Source organism: Furipterus horrens, unplaced genomic scaffold (assembly GCF_987537825.1).
Source record: "Furipterus horrens unplaced genomic scaffold, mFurHor1.1.pri manual_scaffold_11, whole genome shotgun sequence".
In the NCBI taxonomy this organism is placed as follows: domain Eukaryota; kingdom Metazoa; phylum Chordata; class Mammalia; order Chiroptera; family Furipteridae; genus Furipterus; species Furipterus horrens.
The window spans coordinates 34135686-34157653 of NW_028327181.1; the positions used below are offsets into that span (position 1 = coordinate 34135686).

At 49.4% G+C, this 21968-nt stretch overlaps 1 protein-coding gene across 1 annotated transcript in view; it reads right to left on the bottom strand.

The window, feature by feature from the left end:
* GRIK4 (glutamate ionotropic receptor kainate type subunit 4) overlaps nt 1–21968 on the bottom strand; it is a 214055-nt gene that overhangs the window by 11448 nt on the left and 180639 nt on the right. Inside the window, exons 12-16 of the mRNA XM_090257477.1 lie at nt 19179–19288; nt 15562–15735; nt 12212–12377; nt 10634–10859; nt 6343–6471 (exon numbers count right to left, since the gene is read on the bottom strand). Of these exons, the coding sequence (XP_090113603.1) occupies nt 6343–6471; nt 10634–10859; nt 12212–12377; nt 15562–15735; nt 19179–19288 (805 nt within the window). The remainder of the gene's footprint in view (nt 1–6342; nt 6472–10633; nt 10860–12211; nt 12378–15561; nt 15736–19178; nt 19289–21968) is intronic.

The following is a 21968-nucleotide window of genomic DNA, read 5'->3' on the forward strand; positions in this document are numbered from 1 at the left end:
TGTCTGCTACTTTCTAATGAAAACCAGTCACCAATAGCCAGCCACTCTCAGTTTCAGGTCTCTGAAGAAAGGACCCTCTTCTAGTCCTAGCTGCCTCCCCTCCATCTCTCTCTGCCTGTTCCCTGTTTTACGCATTCCTGTGGGCACATGTGAAAGCAGTTTTAAATCAGGAAAAGATCTGCTTCAGAAAACATTTTAACATGACTCCTCTTTGTTCAATGTGAGTCACCAGGACAAAAATGTTCCTGCGCTGCATTCCTGGCGAGCATTTGAAGAACTTACAGAGAGACCTCTCGGGTCACGGTGGGCCTGTTCTTCTGGCACAGCAGGGGGTCTCTGGAGCAGTGTTATGTTCCCCAAGTCTGATGGTTAATTTGACCAAGCAATGGCACCTCTTGTTCCAGGCTAGTAGTGCTTCTTCTTGGCTTGGAGGAGGTCATATGGACTTTCACTTGGCCAGGAAGCCTTTTAGCCTCTCAGCAACATTTGTCTGGGCTTCAACCATGGCAGAAATGGGGCCACTGCTTTAACCTGGCACCAGCTGCTGTGACTGGGATGGGAGCGGAAGTCCTGGCTCAGATGGTGGTTCACACACCTCCCAGACTGCACCTGCTCGGACATCACTGCTTGTTAATGCAGCTCGCCCTCTCATTCCAAAGAACACCTGCAGAGAGGCAAGCGGGTGTTGGCTGATTGACAGAACTCTAGCATCTTCTGAAGCCCTGTGACCTCGACAGGATGGTTTCCACCGTTTATTTTCCCCTATCATTGGATCAGTTCCCTTTTCGCTGCCAGTCAGAACATTTGGTCCCTGTGGGGGGCGAGAGGAGAAGCCTCCTGTTCACTGCTCTCCATCTTCCCCGAGAGCCTGGTCTCCGCCCCGCTTTCTTCCCCATCTATCCTGAACTCCGATGCCAGGTCAGTCTTTCTTCACCGCCGTGGAATGAAGAAGAGTCTCCAAAGCCAACCGCTCTACAAAAGTGGTAACTATCTTTTCATAAGTGTACTGAATCTACCTCAAACTTTCATTTCCACTTGATTGTCAAAAACATAGACTCCTCAGTCACTTTGGTTTTACATTCAGTGAAATGCAGCCCTTTCTCTGTTCCCCCTTTGCTCCAGGATGTTTTTCAGATCTAAGACTGGAAAGGAGATAAAATATAACAAACGGCATGGGAGTGGGGTTAGGTACCTAGTACTAATGCTGGGTTCCATTTCGATTTCCCATGTTCTTGTCTGGGGCCCAGGAAAACACAGGCCTGTCACCGGGCTCTCCCTGCCCTGGGTCCTTGTGTGCCATCTCTCACGCCCTCAATTCACCATGGCCCAACACATATTCCTGGGGCTTGCCAAACTCCAGCAAAAATCTCGTTCTCTCTTGGAATCCTCAACTAATATAATCTAGGAGTTCTATCTGCCAGTCTCCAGTCCTAGCAGGACACAAGGACCTGCCCCATTCAAACATATCCTTTCCTGCTCAGGAGCTCCCTGTCATAACCAGCACCTCCTTTTAGTACCTGGTTGGCAGATGAGATGATTCTGTTTTTAACTTCTATTGTCAATTTTAAGCCAAGCTTCCTTCAAGTATTAGCCTTTTGTATCCTAAAACACTTTTCAAGCAAATCAAATACCTTGACCTCCAAAAACATTTGTTCTGCTGTGGATTGTAAGAGCTTCTTTGGGAACTGAAAGCCCATTTGACTGTGTTCTTCCCAGTGTGATGACTGTCCCCTAGGACCAGGAACACTGCGAGAGCTCAGAACACCTCCCACAGCACCTGCTCCCATTATGCCACACCTCACCCAGAACCTGTGGCTCTGCCGCCGGGACCCTCACACCCGGTCCAGTGTGGCATTCAGGCACCAAGGCCCAAGCAAAGCTCTGGGATGTTCATGGGGCATCTTCCTGGAATGCTGAGTTTACTTCCAGATTCACATTAAAGTAACATGCCTGTATTGCATTGTCAGATGCAAAATTTACACATGTTTTTAGAACAGACCAGAACACTTTACGGAAATTCCAACCATGGAAGCCTGCTTTAGACTCTGTTGCCAGATCCTAAGAGTGCACACTCAGTTTCCTCTGCTATTAACTCCTTCTATGTAAGTCTGGGACATGCCAGTTTGAAGTCAAAATACCTTTACCTAGGCTTGAAGGCCTTCTTAGCTCCAACCTTATCCTACTTACCCAAAGCAAGTCTGAGTGTAACAACTGTGCTCCACAACATTCCTAAAACAGTGACTTGTGAACACTCTAAGGACCAGGCCAATTGTCTCTGTAAAGCATTCCCTAACCTTTGTTTAGAATTAATCACTTCTTCCTCTAGGCTTCATAACACTTCCTTCATTTAAGCAGTCCCACAGTGCTGCTACCATCAACAGACTATTTGTGCCTCTCTCTACATTCTAAACCTCTTGAGAATAGGGCCATACCTCATTCCTTTTTATCACCTCAGATCCTAGCACAGTGCCTGATGTGAGGTGGTTTACAGTGTTTGTTGGGTGCAATGGGGACTATGAGAACACTTTCAATGCCAGTCCCTGGGGCATCAGTGTTCCTGTTTGGGAGGAAACAGACATAGGGTGAGTGTGGAAATGGTACCAGGATGAGGTCCTTGAGAAGTCTGATCATTCATTCAGTCATTCATTCATTTGTTGTTTATTTCATCAAATGTGATGACTGATGATATGCTGATCACTGGGATACAAAAATAAGTAAGACACAGACCCTGCCCTTGAGTTTCTCATAGTTCATGAAGGACAGATATCAACAGGCACAAAATGTCTTAAGTACTGATTTTAGAAGAGCTGTCTAGCCTTAGGGAGCAGGGGACAGACAGGCACACCTGTGGCTTGTGAATACTGTTCAGACCTCTCACTGTGCTTTAATGTTCCTTTAGACCAAGATTTTAGAATAAAATGGGCATGCATGTCCTTTGTACCAGGCACTGTGCTGAAAGTTTAACATGATTTCACTCCTTCAATCTTTATAACAGTCCTGAAGGTAGCATTATTATTTTTACCTCTATTTTCCACAGGAGGAAACTGAGGATCAATGACCTATTGTAGTGTATGCAACAAGACCACCTATGAAGTGAGGTTCATTTGGCCTAGTGTCCACTGTTTTGAATCCTATCAAAACTACTCAGGGGCCCTGGCTGGTGTGGCTCAGTGGATTGAGCTCTGGCCTGTGAACCGAAGGGTCACTGCTTCGATTCCCAGTCAGGGTACATGCCTGGGTTGCAGGCCAGGTGCCCAGCTGGGGGCGCATTAGAGGCAGCCTTACATTGCTCTTTCACTCCCTCTCTTTCTCCCTTCCTTCCCCTCTCTCTAAAAATAAATAAATAAAATATTTAAAAAAGAAAAAAAAAACTACTCAGGGAAGCCCTGACCAGTGTTGCTCAGTGGGTATCATGCTGTCCTGTGAACCAGGACATCGCTGGTTCGATTCTGTAGGGGCACATGCCTGGGTTGCAGCCAGGTCCCCATTGGGCACATGCAAGAGGCAACCGATCAATCTACCTCTCGTACATTGATGTTCTTCTCCCTCTCTTTCTCCCTCCATTCCCCTCTCTCTAAAAATAAAATATTTTTAAAAAACTGCCTCAGGGAAGAGAACCATCCTAGTGGCTGTCAAAAGAACTAAGAGGATACAGGAGGGTAAGGTATGAAGAGCTCCATTCTTGGCGGGTGGGGAGGGAAAACAAAGAGTCCATTGCACTTCCGGTGACATCTAAAATGGGAGAGAGATGACCTAAACCGAGGCTCCCTGGGTGAGAACTGTAAGGCACCCAGATCCTATGTCATCATCCCTGTGTGTTTGCCAATTTCCCACTGTTTCTCTGCAGGATTAGAAGTATACGTAGCAAATAAGTGCACAAAAGGGAAGGACCTGCAGCGAGGTTTAGGGGTCAGGGATGAAGGGGAAATTGGGAAGTGGGATTAACTCGGTGGGGACTCGCAAGGGGAAACCAGCTTTGGGGGGTCAGATGGGATCCTGTTTATAAAAGCCTGGAAAGCTGGCCACCTGGGGGCACCAGCAGGGGCTGGAGGGGCTGAGGCTCTGAGGGCTACTCAGAAGCAGGGACAACTCAACTGTGTAGAAAACTCTGAGGACAGAGGCTACCGAGGAAAGTAATTACAAGCACAGTTTCATTCGTCACTTTGGTGTGGCTCGGGAGGACCCAGTAGCTGGTTGCTTTTGGTATCAGTCAGTACAATCAGACATCCCATAAACACTTCCTGGAGATCCACTGTGAGCCGGCCTCTGTGGCGGAGGCTAAGGACACAGAAGCCTATGCGGCTGGCTCCCTCTCTGAGGAGCCATCACCCAAGCAGAACCCTAGAAATGCAGTGTGTTGCGCTGAGGGCCCCGTCTAAAGCCACGGAAGGCACTCAGCCCCAGCGGGGAGGTGGTATGTGGAGGAACCCAGGGCAGCTGGGAGACGCTCCTCAGTCAGAGGCAGGACTGGGCTCTTTGGCTCCAGTCCCAGGCCCATCTCTCCATGTCTGCTTCAGATGGCTCCAGATCAGGAGCTAGTTAGCGCTGTTTACTTCCTCTTTCCCACCACTCTCAAGTTCATTGTTATCGCACAACATTCACGTATGTCAGCTTATCAATCATCACATTTTATTTGGACTATTCCATGCCTGGTTAGACTTAGAATGCTTTCAATTCATGTGTCTTTTTATGGGGAACGGGTGGTGGGGAGCATTTTGCTACTCACACCTTCCCTAGTATAAACACTGCAGGCAGCCTGTCTCTCTCCATGGGGATTCTTCTCTGCTCCACCTGCAACACCTGCCCTGTCTGCTCACAGCCCTGTCTGCTGCACTCATTTCTGTCTCCCTGCATTTCCTTAAGGTGCTTATTGCCTGCAGTAACCCCACCCCCCCCACCCCCCCAGTTTCTGGGCATCTTCAACATCTAGCTCATTCTATCCAACCCACAAAAGTTTCCTGATATTTTTCTCTGTGCCTCCCCCATTTCTTTTTTTCTCTGAATGAACAGAGTTAGTGTCCTCCACACTTGATCTGTGGGGAGGGGCAGCTGGGAAGATTCCTTTGGTGGAAGGAGCAGCATTGCCTCTGACTCACAGAGGGCTTGCCCACACAGGTCCAAGCTCCTGTGATCTCTCCTTGCAGGATAGAGAGCCACGTAAGTACTTGGAAACACAAAGTCATTCACTGTCTCATCATGCTGAGCAGAGAGGGAAGCACATGGTGTTAATATCCATTTTATTACTGTGCTGTCTTCCTAGGGGAGAGTGTATAGGTGAATTTGTTGTATATTTTGTCAAGGCTGAAGTAGATTACTAGGGGGAGCTATATGATTTATTGTCCACATTAGGACACCCTGAGAATGAGGGGGGTGTTCTAAAGATAAATAACAAGGATTAACTGATCTACGACAGGTGTAATCTGGGACTATTCTGGGCAAACCAGGATATGTGTTCCTCTGGGTGCTTAGTGACCCTTAGACTACACATGTCAGTCAGTGTCTGCTTTCTATTCAGCCTGCTTTAATACTCATTCACTCATTCATGCATTCATTCAATAAACTATCCATGTGCCAGACCCTATGGACAGCCTGTGAAAAAGGCAAACTCTGCCCCCATGAGAACTGGCATTCTGGTAGAGGAGGTGGGAATAGACAAATACATGAAAGAACAATGTACTGCCAGGTAGTGAGGAAGTCTGGGAAGAAAATCAAACAGGGCTCGGGTGATGGGAGGAGCTGGGTGGGTGCGGAGGGAAGCTCTCGCTAAGGAAGCTTCCTTTGGAAGGCTGGGAGGGGGGACATGTGCAGCCTCTGAGGTGGCTGCAACCTGGGAGGCTTGGGGAACAGAACGAAAGGGGGATGTTGAGGGAGAAACAGAGCAGGGAGGGGCTTGAGGCTACAGAAAGCTTGACCTGAATTCTGAATGACGTGGGAACCAGTGCAAGGTGTGTGCAGACTGACACTGTGCCCTCACTCGCATCTGAGAAAGTCACTCTGGCTGCTGGGGGAGAACTGTGGAGGGGCAAGAGTGAGGAACGAGAACGGGCCGCTTCAGCCATGTGGTTCTCAGGTGATGGGCAAGAGCCAGGGTCAGGTGGTGGGGCTGGGTTCAGGAGAAGTGGTGGAAGTGGAATCTCTAGCACTTGTGAGCCAGGTGGACATTGGATGCCTACAATATGCCAGGACCCTGAGGTAAGATGGACACCCAGCCAGTCTCAGTCTAGCCCTAGGTTCCATCCAAGAGTTCTCTCCATGTGTCTTAGAAGTCATTCGCTGGAATTTATACACAGAAACAAGCTGTGTTGGGTCTAGGGCAGGAGGGAAGGCCCTGGACACCCTTACCTTTAGCTCTGTGATCTTCCTCCTTGGGGCACTTACCCCCTTCCCACCATTTACGCTTCAGAATTTCCAGGCGATTGGTCTCCTGCAGCTGGAGGATGGCCAGGTCAAACTCATCCCGGAACACTGAGCCTGTGGAGGTAAGAAGCACAGAGTGCAGGCTGTGAGGGCCTCTCATGCACCACTGCACTCCCTCTCCTGGGAAACCACCTGGTCAGCCCGCTGGGAGCCATGGGAAAGGGGTGAAGTGACAGGTGGGGTCCCCCAGGGCACTGCCTCTTCTGGGCTAGTAGGAGGGCTTTCCTAGGGAAGAGGGTTCTGGCTTCAGGCAGGGCAGGGCGTTCAGACCTCTCCACTTCCCTTCTCCCCACGCTGACTGGCAGGTTCCCTGGTCGAACCCCAGTGCGCGTCCAGTGACAGCCTTCCGCAGCCATGGCACCCCACCTCCCCACCCACAGGCCCCCACTTCCCATGCAGGGTAGCTGGTTGCAGAGCTTCCCATCTGCCTCCAGGAGGACAGGGAGGGGAATCTGTGGCATAAACCCTCAGTCAGGTGGTGGTCTGTTTTCTACTTTATTTAAATCAATTTCTGAGGCATCTATTCCTCTTTCTACATGACCCATAACAGCTGTTTGCCCAGAGGAGCCTACAACGAGACAGAGCCAGCAGGGAGCGGTGGATGCTCCCCTTGCACACCTGCGTGGAGACCCCACAGCTGCCTACCGAGCACCCAGAGCCCACACCCTGTCCATGCTGCTCCCCCTCCCTCCTCGCACAGAAGGCTTTTGTTCAGTGCAATTGTTTTTCAATTTTCTGCAATATGGTCAAGGAGCTTTGATTCTAGAATTTAGGTTTAACCCCCAAAAGAGACTTGAATGAAACTGTGGAAGGTTCAATGCCATGGCACAGGCTGGGGCCTGAGAGCATTAAGAAAAGACTACCACGAGGCCGGAGATAAACAGAGCTGCCCAGTTTTCTTGCCCAAGCTCTATGAAGACTTCATGTGGACAGATATCCCAGGGGAAAGGCTATGTTGGAAACTTCAGGCAAAAGGTTAGAGCAAGCACATTAATGCTCTCAAACTTTGATGTATACAGGAATCCCCTGGACATCTTATTGACCTGCACACTCTGGTTCAGTGTGTATTCATTTCTATTTATCTCCAAGGCGATGCCTGCCACTGGACAACGGGCAGCATTGTGACAAGCAAGGAACCAGCTCAGCTCCCAGACCTCTTTGGGCTCTGACAGCCCAGGACTCTACAAGTAGAACCTCCCCTACGGTAGATAAGATGCCACTGAACGCGCAAATCCCAGGCCTGCAGCAGCAAGTGCCTCTGTGTAACTGACCTGGGTGCACATCAACAGTGCTTCATGAATAGTAGGTACTTAATATACACCTGCAGTGAACTGCTACTTGAACTAACAGATGGTGTTAGGTGGCAGACTAATGAACATTCCAGGTTTGAAGACAACTGTCCAGCCCAACAAGGCATTTCAAGCAGTTTTCTAGGCATTTTCAACCAAACCTCAACAGCACTCCAGGGATTCCATGAAAGAACTATTCCACTTACTCTGTGTTTGCTTGGTTATCTCCTGTATCACCTGGCTAATTTTCCATTGCACTCCTTGTTCTATTTCTCTTAATGTTCCTGGGCCCAACCACATTGCTTACTCTATAGTTATGCCCTTACCTCCAGCTTCAAAATGACACACATGCTTGTCTTTCCTGGACATAACCTCAGCTGGAACTAAATTCCATTGTATCAGTGGACTGTGCAATGCCCTTCTCAGCCTGACCTGAGAACCCAGACAAGCCCACAGCTCCCCTGCCTGCCTAACCTCTCCTTTCCAGCTGGTAGGATCCAGTGGCAACATGGTCTGGTAAGTGAAGTACTAAATTTGGAGACAGGCATCCTAGGCTTAAGCCCAGCTTACTTCTCTACTTATTCTGGGATCTTGGACAAGTGACTCATCAGCTCTGAATCTCAGTTCTATCCTCTAGAATGGGAAGGACCACATCTATTTTGCAAGCGGGAAGATTAAATAAGACAGCACATGTGAAAATAACATCACGTTAGATAAAGAACAAATGCATTTCTCTCCCTGTTCCCCTGGTTATTGATGGGCATTTCTAGAATCAATCTGCTTTATGTTAATTCTCGATTGGTTTCTTCCATGAAGGCTTTTGAAGCACCTGACATTTGCATTAAATTTGTTTTATTGCTAGAGGATTATCAAGTTCATTATGTGTTTCACTCCATGATCTTGAAACAAAATGTCAGCCAATAAATTTCTCCAAGGGGTCTGTAGTCTATAATAGTAACGGGCATCAATAAAATATGATGGTAAGTGGGGGTATGCAGGTTTGTGAGTGCTCTGAGTGAGGCCTCCAGTTTACAGGACTGCTAGTGTCAGAATTTACAGAGTTCAAGAATGAATCATATTATTACCTCTGTTAATTGGCTTTGTTTCTGATCAGCCTTTTAACCCTGCAGTGGACACACTTCCAAATGGAGCATGAGAGCTCGCGTGGATGACGTGTGTCATCCAACTCTTTCTGTTGCAGAATTCTGGGTAAGCTGCATGGCTTAAGCACTTGGCTGGAACTGAGGTGATGCAACATCTTTCAAAGATCATTAATCTGAGCACACGCAGCATAGCCACGTCAACCCTGGACTAAAACTGACAATTATTTTGCATGGATGCTATTGTCATCCATGAGACCACTCAAGGGTTAAAGAAGTTATCTGCTTTTATCAAATATCATAGGGAGCTATGGGAAAAATGGGAAGGGCACCAATGTTCCCCCAAACCAGCTATCAGACACTGTGGTAAAGCACCTGACTAGATAATTAGATTTAACCCTCACAATCATCCTGTGTGGTAAGTATTAGAAACCTAGTTTTACAAATGGGATAACTGGGGTTCAGAGAAGTTAAATAACATCAACAAGGTCCCACAGCTAGCAACCAGGGTGCATTCCCAGGTCTGCCTGGCTTCAAACTCATGCTCTTCATGCTTGACAGGTCACTGTGGAGCCTATCATGTATGGAGTTCCAAGCTAGGTGAAGGTCAGAGGATGGGATGTGTGAGGTGCACACACTATATGTCAATTCCCACGTGACTTGGCAGCCTGAGCCCCTGCTTCTTCCCCTGCTACCCATCTAGGGCAGCCTTGGATGGTGTTAGCTCTCTGCAGCATGGCTCTTGGTGGTGTACGGAAAAGGACCCAGGTCCAAATCACCTGGGGAACATTTCTGAACCCCTCCAAATCACAAGCAGCTAACAGTGTTCCTCTCGACTCTGGTAGAGGTACTACCTGTGGAGGAAGGCTGAAAGCACAAATATCCTTTAGATAGCATAGCTGGGACACAAACAAGCCCACAGCTTGGAAGCCAGTGTTCTGGAAATCAAACAACTCTGTCCCCTTGTACCGAACCAGACTCTACCCTTATCCTCACATCTGCCGACTTAGAGCAGGTACATCCGTGAGATCCACAGATGATCTAAAAGCCATCTCATCTAATGATGTCAGTTTACTTCTGTAGTAAATCTTTCACCAGGGACACTAACAGCAGAATGAATCATCTGAGTTGCGCCACCCTTTCCCTCTCCTTCCCACTGCTACCACAGGTGTTAGTGAACAGCAGAGGCATGGCCACAGGGCAGGACAGGGGAGAGGGAGAACAAAAGGCCTGAAGAACCCACCAAGGGCATCAACATACCATCAGTAACTGGTTAATTAACCACTCATCAATTACCCCTTCAGTAATTAAGGATTGAGAACTCATCATCGATTAGTGGAAGTGAGTGGGTTTGCTCTTTTTAAAAATCTCAGCAATGCACACCTAATGTCACTGTTACAATGGGTCTCAGAAACAGGGGTGCTGAATTTAGTGCTGCCTTCTGTGGCTCTAGCTCAGTGGTTCTCAACCTTCCTAGTGCTGCGACCCTTTAATACAGTTCTGCATGTTGTGGTGACCCCCAACCATGAAATTATTTTCGTTGCTACTTCATAACTGTAATTTTGCTACTGTTATGAATCGTAATGTAAATATCTGATATGCAGGATGCATTTTCATTGTTACAAATTAAACTTAATTAAAGCATAGTGATTAATCACAAAGACAATATGTGATTATATATGTGTTTTCTGATGGTCTTAGGCGACCCCTGTGAAAAGGTCGTTCGATCCCCAAAGGGGTCGCGACCCACAGGTTGAGAACCGCTGCTCTAGCTACTCTGACTTCTTGGATGAATCTACCCAGGGAGGCTGTTCCTCTCCCACATACCAACTGGCATGCCAATCCCATAGCCCTTGGTGTCCAGCAGGCCCCCGATCTGAGTGAGGTTGCAGTTTCGCTGCCGATAGTATTCATTCATGGTGGACTCCAGGAGGAAAGCGTAGTTGGAGTTTAACACCCTGGCAATTCCCTCCTCCGTGCTCTTGACAAACACACTTGGCTGCTTGGAATACATGTAATTCCACATGCGTTGGTAGGTCTGATAGCGGGAATTCTGGGAAAAGAACACAAGGAAACAGGATTGGGAAAATAAAAAGGAAATGCTAGGTTAGAAAGGGAGGGAATCAAAGTGAACCTTAAAATTCTAGTCCTTCTGCTACTCAATCACATTATATTTAACAACTTTTTTTCTCTTCCCTCATCTTTCAACTGGCCCTGCATGATACAGGAGGGGGGACTTGTGCCTTTGACCTTTCACAGAAGGACAAGGAAGGAACAGGGCTGAAGGCACTGAGCCCTCTGCCTGATGGTTTGGCAACTGATTAAGCCTTTGCTACCATAGAGAGAGCTTCCATCACCAGGTTCCAAGTTCTGATAGAAGTGAAGATGGACATTCCGGTTGTGTCCTTCGTGGTCCTCCAGGCTGGGGGCAGTGAACTCAAGCTCAGTCAGGACTTGTAAAGAGACGCCATCTTCAGGAGCTGTGTCATCTCTTTTCTACCAACCCTAAACTAATGATCAGTCAAATAATCACAGGACTGAGAGAATTCCTGGGACCTATCCAATCCTGTGTCTGCATGATGCTGTCACTAGTCCTCGTGCCATTGGGCACTGAGATGTGGGTGGAAAACAGAAAACGAAAGGCCTTGAACTGGCTTCATGTGAAAATGAATGTGGTTGGTTAGACATCTATTAACTGCAAGGGAAATCTGCTTCCCTAGGTATCCTGAAGCACATGAAAACTACTTCTCTGTCTGGTCTAGCTCTACCAGCTGTGGTGATCCAGTACCCCACCACCCCTGTGGACCAGCGCCCCACCATGGCAGGGCCTTCTCCCAAGCCATGGATGGCACCTCACGGAAGCCACTGGGGTCCTGATTTGAGACCTGTAGAGTCTGCCATCAAGAAAACCAGTTCATTTGAATCCATTGTTCCTTAACCTCAGTCATTCACTTATTATTCTAATCTTGCTTTTTCTGCCTATAAAATTTAACTAACTTAGAAAACATCTAAATATATACATTAGCCTCATCCTATACAGCAATATAAATAAAACTACAGATTAGATTCTCTGCATATATTTTTCCTAATGCTCATTAAAATAAATATAAAACTATTGTAATTAAAAAACAGTTCTGCCAAATTCTACCCAAAATCGTACCAGTTGCCACTCATTGTTCATGTACAACACTTTTGGAAGGGATGACATTAACCCGAAGGGCTCTGGGGACCTTCTTCTGGGGGTATTTTGTGGAGCAGGAGAAAAATGAACTTCACGTGAATCTCTCAAGGCGATGTCCAAAAGAGATCAGGGAATGAGGAGGGACGTTTTTATCTCCAGTGGGCAGACATCTCAACTTGATTGGGCCCAGCCCCCGGTGTCTGTGAGCACGCAGCCGGGTCTACCTGGAAGAAGGTCATGCTGGAGCCCCCGTGAATGGTGCCATACTCAATGGCCGTCTGGTCTGCCAGGTCGTCCACAGACTCGACGGGCACATCCATGCGCTGCACAGTCAGGAAGGCAGCCAAGTTGGCCGTGTAGGAGGAGATGATGATCAGCGTGAATGCCCACCTGTGTGGGAAAAGACCAGAAGGCATCATCCCCAGGGGCACTCCCAAGGGTCCTAGACCCTACCCCTGGCCCTGCTGCAACTTGGGAGAGACCAGGTGTCCCTCTTTGAAAGCACCTCTCAGCCTGGAGGGGGAAGAGAAGTGACTCGATGTCAACAAACAGTGGCGTTGAGGGCTGCCTCAGACAAGTTTTTCCCCTTTTCCTACAGCAGGTGCCTTGGTGGTTGTTGCTCAGCAGTGGTGCGCCCACGCACTTGAGACGGTTTGGGACACTGCAGGAGATGAGTGCGCTAAGGGGGCCGTGTTCGTAGCTGGAGACACGCTTCCATGATGCGGCTGGCCTTCAATGGCCGTGCCCCCACCCTGAGCACCTGCCCTGCGCCACCAGCACTGTGCCCCCTGCTCCTTACAGCTCAGGGGTGCAATTCTTACCCCACTTTTATAGAGGAGGTAACTGAGGCTCAGAGAAGCAAAGGAACTTGCCAAGTAACACACTGATAAATTCATATTTTAAAATGTTCTACAAATTGTAACAGCAGAAATTCTTTAAGACTTGAAAAGCACATTTGAACTGTTCAGAAGGTGGAATTAGAAAACACTCTTAAAATGCTCATGTTATTTTAAACTAGAATCTCGTTTTATTGGGTACACCAAACTCATTTAAAATTAGAGTAATTTTGCAACCCAGGCAGCATACATACTGAAGCCCTTCAAACCAACTTGCTCGCTTACGGAGTTTAAACAAGCAGTATGGCTCTGTCCCTGATCCGTTTGTTTGTGGGGGTTCAAAGGGTTACCTAAGCGCCACTGAGCTTGGAAAACCACACATTCTGAAACAGTGGAGTCTGAATTAATGAGGGTTTAGGCATTATGAAGACATTGCCAGCTGAGTGCAGGGTCAGCCCCCGAATTCAGCAGCTGGGAGCTCCAGGTGGAGCTGCAGGAGCAGGACGGCCCTTTGCACCATGTCCAGGCCTCCTGCGAGCTGCCTCCCAGAAGTAGATGGGGCCCCCAACAACGTGATGGGCGCATTCATAGGCCAGACCACAAGGTACTTGGTGGGGAAAGCCACGCACAGCCTCTGAACTTGTTTGCAGGTCCAGTAAACCAGGGATGAAGGTGCCTGCTCTTCAGACTTCTGATATCAAATGAGGTGAGATATAAAGAAATCTAGAGATGGATGCTCACATTGTCCCTCTCTGCTTTCCCTATTCCTGCCTGAGCTCTTGCACTCTGTTGGGAGTTGTTTTTCATGACCGTGCTGGGGGGTGGTGAGGGGTCCCCAGGTGAAGGTGACCATTCTGAAGCTGCTCAGCAACACTGGCTACTGCTGTGGGTTAAGGAGCTCTGGGTGTGAATGACACCTCAGGGTGGGCCAGGGAGGCTCCCTCTGCCCTCGTGGCTCCACTGCTCCAGCCTGAACACTATGTGGCAATTATGTCTCTGGGCACATGGATGGGGTCAGAGAGTGAGCAGCTCAGTGCAGTCCTATGGCCTCTGCAGAGAGAGCTGGTGCTCCGGAGCGGCCAATGGAAACTTGGTCCTGTCTGAAAGGGGCATGACCCACTGGCATTCTTGTCAGTGAGATGGCTTTTTCTGTCACTTGCCCTAGGAGAAGCTAAGGGGGGCTCAGACGGTCCTGTCTTCTAACCTCCCACTCCCCCGGGGTGCAGACCCAACTGAGGCCTGATTTAATAATCAAGAACTCCAAGAGGCAGAGAGGGTAAAGCACTCAGAGCTGGGACTGGGCAGCCCCTCTCACACGCTCTGGCCAGCTATCTAAAGTGCTGCAGAGCAGTGTCAGCAGAGGTGGGGGAGGTCTCCAGCGGGTGGGGGGCTGACAGGTGGGTGACGCAGGCAGTGGGGCCCTCTGCAGCATATGGGAACAAGCACCCTCCGCAGGGAAAAGTCCCAGACAGAAAGAGATCGAAATCTGCAGCTGACTTCTGCTTGTCTCCATGGCTCCCATCCAGATTGCCTGAATATTTAGGGCACTCTGTGGCTGTCCCTGCCAAGATCATTTCTTCTTCTGGGCAATGTGAAATCCAGTTCTCTATGTTGATCCACATGATTTCTGGCTACAGGTGATGATGGGCAAGCACCTTGTTGAAATATTTTAAGCCCTAGTGTATTTATCATTGATCAGGGAAAACAAAACCCGCAGCTGGGTAGCGGTTACTGTCCCAGCTGCACTTTCACCTCCTGATCAGCCCCTCTGATAACTGTCCGGGCAATCCACTGTCCCCAGCACAGGCATCCAGTAGTGGACAAACCACTTTTCCTTTTCCTTAGTCTCACACAGACTGGAAAGGAAGAGAGAACCAAGGCTCTGTGTCCTATAGTCTGGGACAGCCAAACCAAGTGAGAACGAGAAACTTGTACTCTGCAGCCTTTCCAGATAGTATATTTCATTTCCTCCTATACTGGTCTAATAGCAATTATTTAGTCCATACATTTATGCAGCACTTTCAAGTATTCAAAACTTTGACACACATTGAATCATTTGACCATGTTCTTTTGCCCTGGATAAGCCAGGAGAAGGGAGTTTTAGGTAGAAGCTGGCTGACAGCCCATGTAGACCGGAGGTTGGTCTGCATGCTGTCAGCTCGCTTCCCAAGGTCTTCACTCTGAGTGACTAAGAATTTGCACTTTCCCACACTGCTGATGTGGAGGGGTCTGGCGAGCCCCCAGGCCCAAGGTGCAGAGCGAAAGCAAGCTGGTGGAGGGGTGTGGTATGGCGACTGGGCTTGGATTCCTCCTGCGGGCACTCCTGTCACAGGCTCGTATTTGCATGCGCCTTTGCAGGCCTAGCTGCTCAGCTGCAGGTAATTTCCAGGTCTGCATGTTACAGTTGCTTGGCTGTGGGCCTTTAAGGTCATTTCCTCACTCCGTCTCCCTCCCTGCCTTGGTTCCCCACTGTATCCAGACCTCCAAGGCAAAGAAAGGGGGCGGGGATAAGATGGCACAAAGCGCACCCACCCACTGCCCCCAACCCTTCTGAGCTGGCGGGATGCAGCTCAGCTCCCAGCTAGTCTCCTTGGAAAGGCAGAGGCTGCCGGCTGTCCGACCAGGGAGCTGAGGTTCCCGCCCCCTGCAAGCTGCAGTGCGCACCCATAGCAGGGCTTGCCCGAGGACGCCGTGTCCCTGCCCACGCGGGCCTGTCCCCTCTCTGCCCCGGGTCTTACCAGACACCACTGACACAGCGAGTAGATAAGGCGCGAGGGGCGATGGTGGAGCCCTGCTGCATGAAGCCCCCGACCGGAAACCAGAGGCTGTTGCCGAGGGAGTACTGGTTCACCAGGAGGCCGCACTGGCCCTGGGCGCACGAGTGGGGGCTGTACCACTCATAGGGGGTCAACCTGTGGGGGGAAAAGAGCGTCTCCCAGTGCCGTGGCGGGCGTGCTGGCAAGAGGGGGGGCGGCGGGGAGAGCTCCTTTCTGGCTTCATGTCTGCACTCGGCCAGCCCCCTCCTTCTGCTGGACTTGGACTTTCCTGACTGAAAAATGACGAGGTTGGACTCTACTGGCAATTTTCAAACTGTTTTCCTTTAATCAGAGAAACATGTTCTTTCTCAAAATAAGTCTGTATTTACAAAATAGATGAAATGGAGCCCCTTGATGAGAGGCTGTGAGTGTGACTGTCCTGACAGCCCAGGTCCCTGCGGCCACCACAGAGGGACCGTCGGGCCCCACAGAGCCACAGTTTGAAAGCCCCCAGCCTGCAGCAGCCTTCTCAAACTTCAGCCCGCACCAGAATCACCATGATGAGTTGTGAAAATGCAGGGTGTCGCCCACTCCCTAAAGCTTCTGATTCAGTAAGTTCGTGGGAGGCCTGAGAATCTGCAAGTTCCTACGTGATGTTGATACCACTGATCCAAGGGCCACATTTTGAGAGACCTTGGCCTTGGGGGTCTCTTAGCCATGGTTCTCAACCCTGTGTGTGTTTCAAACTCACCTGGGAACATACGAAAGTGCCGGTGATTAGATCCTGCCCTACGTAGAGCTGCCCAGGTACGTGGAATGAGCACACAGGGTGAAGGAGGGCTTCTGGGAGCTCCCTGCCTCGTGTGGGGCAGGAACACTCCATCCCATGTCCCTTACAGCCTCCCACTGCCCTCTCTCTGGTGATATGCTGATGTCTACCATACCCTTTCTTCCTGCCTGCAGATGGACACATTCCCTCTGTTCAACAGTCCCAACCTGGCACCTGGGTAAAGCCTGCCAGCTTTGGGGGTGGGGGTGGAGAAAAAAAAGCCCTCCAGCTTTGATGTGAGAGATACGAATGGATGTGTGTCCAGCAGGGAGGCGCTGCCATTCCCAGGGTGTTACCATCACTGACCTTCCCATCCCTTCATTCAGTCTAATCTTCACTTGGTCTTTTACAGTCCTGGCCCCCTCCCCCTCCTGCTGTGGGCCCTGATTCAATGACAGCATGCTGCTATTGACCTGAGGTATGCTCCTTCCCTCTGTGGCTCAGGGGGCTGGCTCGCACTCACCTGGTGGATCCCAAACCTATGGGACATCGGAAGGGAGCTTCAAACATACAAATTCCCAGGCCTCATCCCTAGAGATTCTGAGAAGATTAGACCTGGAAATTCAAATTTTTAAAAGCTCCCTGAGTGACTAAGGTATCAGCTGGCTTGGGAATGGCTGCCTTAGATCAGTGGTCTTCAAACATTTTTTCCTTTTAAAATTTTATACAGAAGAGCAATATATAAGAGATAAAAGTGAGGCAGGTCTGAATGCAGATGGCAAACGCCCCAGAGCTGACTGCCCAGGCACTCCTTGCCCTCCCTGCCAAGCCGCCTGTACCTCCCAGGCGCCCTCACACTTCCTGGGCCCTGCCTGAAAACCACTGCCTTAGGTCAGATCATCCTCTGCTCAGATGTTATACGTGTGTGTGTGTGTGTGTGTGTGTGTGTCACATGCACACATGATGTTATATATCTACATCTATAGTAGATATATAATATACACCAAATATATGTGCATATATACGTGTGTGTGTGTGTGTGTGTGTATGCTATATGATCAGACCTTTAAAACTTCCTTTGGTTAATCTTTTTTTTAATACTGGATCCTGGCAGGTGGTGTACATGTGTGTAGAACTCAAGGAAGAGGAACTTCCAGGGTTCGTTGAGAAGTTTCAGGCTCTGGCAGGCATTGGGAAGCAGGTGTGTGAATGTGTGTGTGTGTGTGTGTGTGCGCGCGCACGTGTGTGTTTCCTGATAACCAAGCTGGAAGACCATTTCCAGGGCCCTCAATGTCACCTGAAAGCTTTGGGTTGCTGGATACAGAGAGGGGCTCAATCAAAGGGGGCCAGAGTGAATTAAAGACCAGCAAAGTCAGCTTCAGAGGGACAGCTTCCTGACAGAGCAGTGACCTGGGAGGGGCGGTGTCTGGCAGCATGCCAGCTCCCACTTGGCTTGCCCATTGCCACTGACAATAGATCATTGACAGTGGCAATGGTTACAGGCCCAGGGGGCATGTGGCATCTGAACAGCACACACAGCAGCCTTTGAGACCACCAGGTTGTAGGTAAAGTATTTCTCTGTTGGGCCCTGCAGACTTCCTGAACTTGGCTTTGATCTCCACTGAAAGAAGCTGAGACGGGGAGACATACCACCACTGGGTGGCTGGTAACTGCCCACAGGTTAGGTACCCGGGTAGCCTGTGGTTCCTTGGGTCTCTGTCTTTTAACTGGAGAAAGCACAAGCTCTCTGGGGGCCACTGAAGAGATTTGCTCTCAGAGAAATTGTCCCCCCAACCCCCACCCTGAGGTGGGATGCACACTTCGGTCATCTGGCCCAGTCAGTGTGACCCCGAGGCCAAGGAGGCTGCTGAGGAGGAGCCACCATCAGCCCTGTAGAGGTCCCTTCCTTTTGGAGCAGCCCTCGGCTCCACCTAACAGCCCTGCTGGTCCCCCAGGAGGTAGGACAAGCTCTGAGCAGGGACCAGGGGTTCTGAGGGAGTGCCTGACAGCCTCTAGTACTTGTTTTGCTTCTAGATAGTAAGTGACTCGAAGGCAGGCTGCTGCGATGCCCCCAGCCTCAGAGAGAGAGACAGTGGTCTCTGCGCACAGCCTAGGGAGGCCTCAGCCGTGGGAGGCTCCGCGGGCTCCTCCGTAGGTCCAGGGACAGTCTTGGCTTTCTGAGGAGAGGGGACGGCTTGTTCTTCCCAAACCCTGATCTGAACCATTTGTCTTAAGTCAACACGACTTGCAGATGCCTCTCTCTATCCTGCATTCCTGCCTCTTGCCAAACTCATAGTCCCCATTCAACAAGGCAGCTGTGTTTTCACAGGCAGAACTGGGCTGGGGAAGGGCCAGACCTCCTGCAGAGGAGGCCTAGCCATCTAGGTCTCCGGTAACCCCATTCTTATTTCTTACCATTCAGGACTTTGTGGCAGATCCTAGTACAGACTGATGCCAGAGCAGTCAAATGCATCCTGCTTAATCAGAGTAATCTTCTTGCCCCTCCTCTCCCCTCCTCCTTTCTCCCAAGGCTCCGATACAAGCAGGGGGCTAGAGACTGAAGAGTGGGAGGGGGAACAGGCAGGGGTGCATAAGCCAATTTGGACAAGCTCACCTGTTGGTGTTGTACACATTAAGGAATGTGTGTGTACACGGGTGGGTGGATAGCACTAGGTTGACAGCTGGGCAGAGATTGGCTCAGGTTCTGACTCCCTTCCCATCATCCCTCTAGTTTGCCACCACGGTCTTCTGCTCCCCTCCCCTCCCAGGTAGTTCCCAGAGGTGGACACAAGGTGGCAGTGTGAGGAAAGGGACAGGGAGAAGAGTGTACCGAGCCACTAGGAAGAGGATGCAACTGACTGCCAGATAGGCTAGAAGCATGAAGAGCCAGACGCCTGGAGAAAATGGGTCCAGGAAGGAGAAATAGCCGGGTTTTCGTCCCTGGAAATGGAGAAAAAAACAAGATTCACTGTACGTATCAGTCAGAATGGCTCTTGGGCCACACAGGGGAGGACAAAGGGTGTGGTGCATGTTGGTCTGGCCCCAGATGGCCTTGCCTTGGGTTCTGGGTGACTGGTTAAAATGACAAAGGGGGAGAAAGTGTAAAGGGGGCTGCTTCAAAACACCAACACAGTCCTACTCTCAGCAGCTGAAACAAAAGAGCAGCCCAGGTCCTATCACTTCCTAAGGTGAGGTTGGCTTTGGTCATGCAGAACAGCCCTTGCGTGCCATCCCGTGGTCCCCAGCAGCAGCAGAAATGGGCCCAAAGTTACTCTGAGCTGTGATGTCTGTGACACTGGAGTAGGACAGTAGCAACCCTGTGGGACAAGCACATCCTTCTCCAGGAGGATGCTCATACAATAGGCATCCCTGGTTTCCCTGGCAGGGTACCCTCACACACAGTGAGACCTTTTCGAAGAAACCTCACACCAGTGCTGTGGGGAACAAGTGATTACTTTAATTTTCTAGTGAATAAAGCAAAGCCCAGGGCAGTCAAGAGATGTGCCCAGATTGCACAGCTAAGAAGTGAAAGGCTGGGGCTCAAATGTATGTTTTCTGACACAAAGCCCAGAGCTGGACCATGATGCTGTGTGAAAACATGGGTGGTCCCCAGCCCAGAGTCATGGGAGTCAAAGGGTGGAGCCAGCCACTGAAAGTGCAGGAAAGTGAAGTGGGGTGAGAAGGATGGAGTTCAGCAGTCCATTCCCAGCCCTCGGCTGTGTGGTCTTGGGCAAGTCCATACCCTTGTCCAGCACACCCGTGGCCTAGAGACACTCAACCACTCACAGCCCACAAATAACTTCTTTGTTTACCCTGCAGTGTTTACTCAATTTGATTAGTTGCCAACATTAAATGATTGACAGACTTCATTTTAAAATCCGGACTTCGGGCTTTTTTTGTTTTTAATGGGTAGTCTGGCAACATTGGCTTTATATTCTCACTGCCTGGAGGTGAGCGGTATTCCCACTGTATGCAGGGCCTGCTCTCTTCTGCTCCGCCCCCACCTCGGGCTTGGACAGGACCTGCCACTGACACTTGCTCTAAAACCACTGCACTAGGTGCTCCCTTGTGATTCCAGAAATCTAGGAAGTCCATAGATAGGACAGAAAATCAGTATTAAGCTCAGGGGTTCTATAAACAGGTAAACTTCCAAGTTCAATACCACATCAATCATGGCACAACCTACTGTCAATATGAAGACATAGCACTTTTAAAATCAGACTGAGAAAGACAAATGCCATATGATTTCACTATGTGGAATCTAAAGTACAAAACAAACAAACAAACAAACAGAAACAGACTCGTGGAGACACAGAACAGACTGATGGCTGCCATTGGGGAGGAGGCTGCATGAAAAAGGTGAAGGGACTGAGAGGTACAGACTGGCAGTTACAAACTAGTCACAGGGATGTAGAGTTCAGCATGGGGAATACAGTCAATCATATCATAACAACTATGTGTGGGGTCAAGTGCGTACTTGAAATATCAAGGGGCGACTTTGTAAATTGTTTTCTAATCACTATGCTTTATACCTGAAATTAATACAAAATAATATTGGGGAAAAATAAAAGACTGGGAACAAACGTCCGATTATAAAAACAAAGATATATCCTGTTCACACTGGGTTCATTTTTGCACTGGGCTGACTGTGTGTGTCTTCAGCACCATCCTGAGAGCCAGTGACAAACAGGAAGACAGACTGCACAGAATCTGTGCACAGAGTCCAGAGGGGATGAAGGAGCTGGTCATACACGCTGGTTTGGGCCACTTCTTGGGCAAACATATGTGAATTCTATGTGCCCTGTCAGTCATGATTATTTTACTGTGTCTCTCAAACTGAGAGATATCTACAAAAAAATCTTTCATTGTTGCATTACATGCACAATGTCCGAAATCTATACCTGATTATATCACAACAAGTGAAACTGAGGAAAGTGACAGCACTATTTAAAGCTGCCATATTTGGTTATGGGTGATAAGAAATGATGCACAGCCATGGGAAAGATTTCTAGAGACTCAAGTTATAAAACAGAACATCACACAAATAAGAAAGTCAAGATACAAACACTGCTCCACTAAAAGCCTACCAGTCACATTGTCAAGACAACATCTGATTCTACTTGTGATTGACGGCAACCCAAGAGCCAAGCACGGGCAGTCATTTGAGATCTGGGTCTGGGCTTACACAGTGTTGGATTGGGCAGAGCCCAAGGAGTTTATACGATGCCAGAGAGAAGTATGTTACTTGCAAGGTTCAGAACAGCTACCATTTTTTAAAGGTGATTCTTTAGATTGCTTCTTTCCCAAGACATCTGCGTTACTCGTGCTTGGAGAATATCAGTTGCCATATGCCGTAGGTATTTCTTCCAAATAATCGTCGTCGGCAGCCGTCCGTCTCGAGAGACGATGGTGTAGCTTCTTAAGAGTCTATCTGCACCGCCGAGAATGGCTGTGCAGTCCGACTCGGGAGTGACACGGTATCTGTCTCCTCCCGTGTTGAATCGACATCTTGCGATGACGCTGGAGTGTCCTCTCCAGTGAAGCTGAAGCTACAGAGCCTGGGCAGGGTGATATGGAGGGTCTGCTGTTGCCCATGCAGCAGACCCCCCCTCTCTTCGCA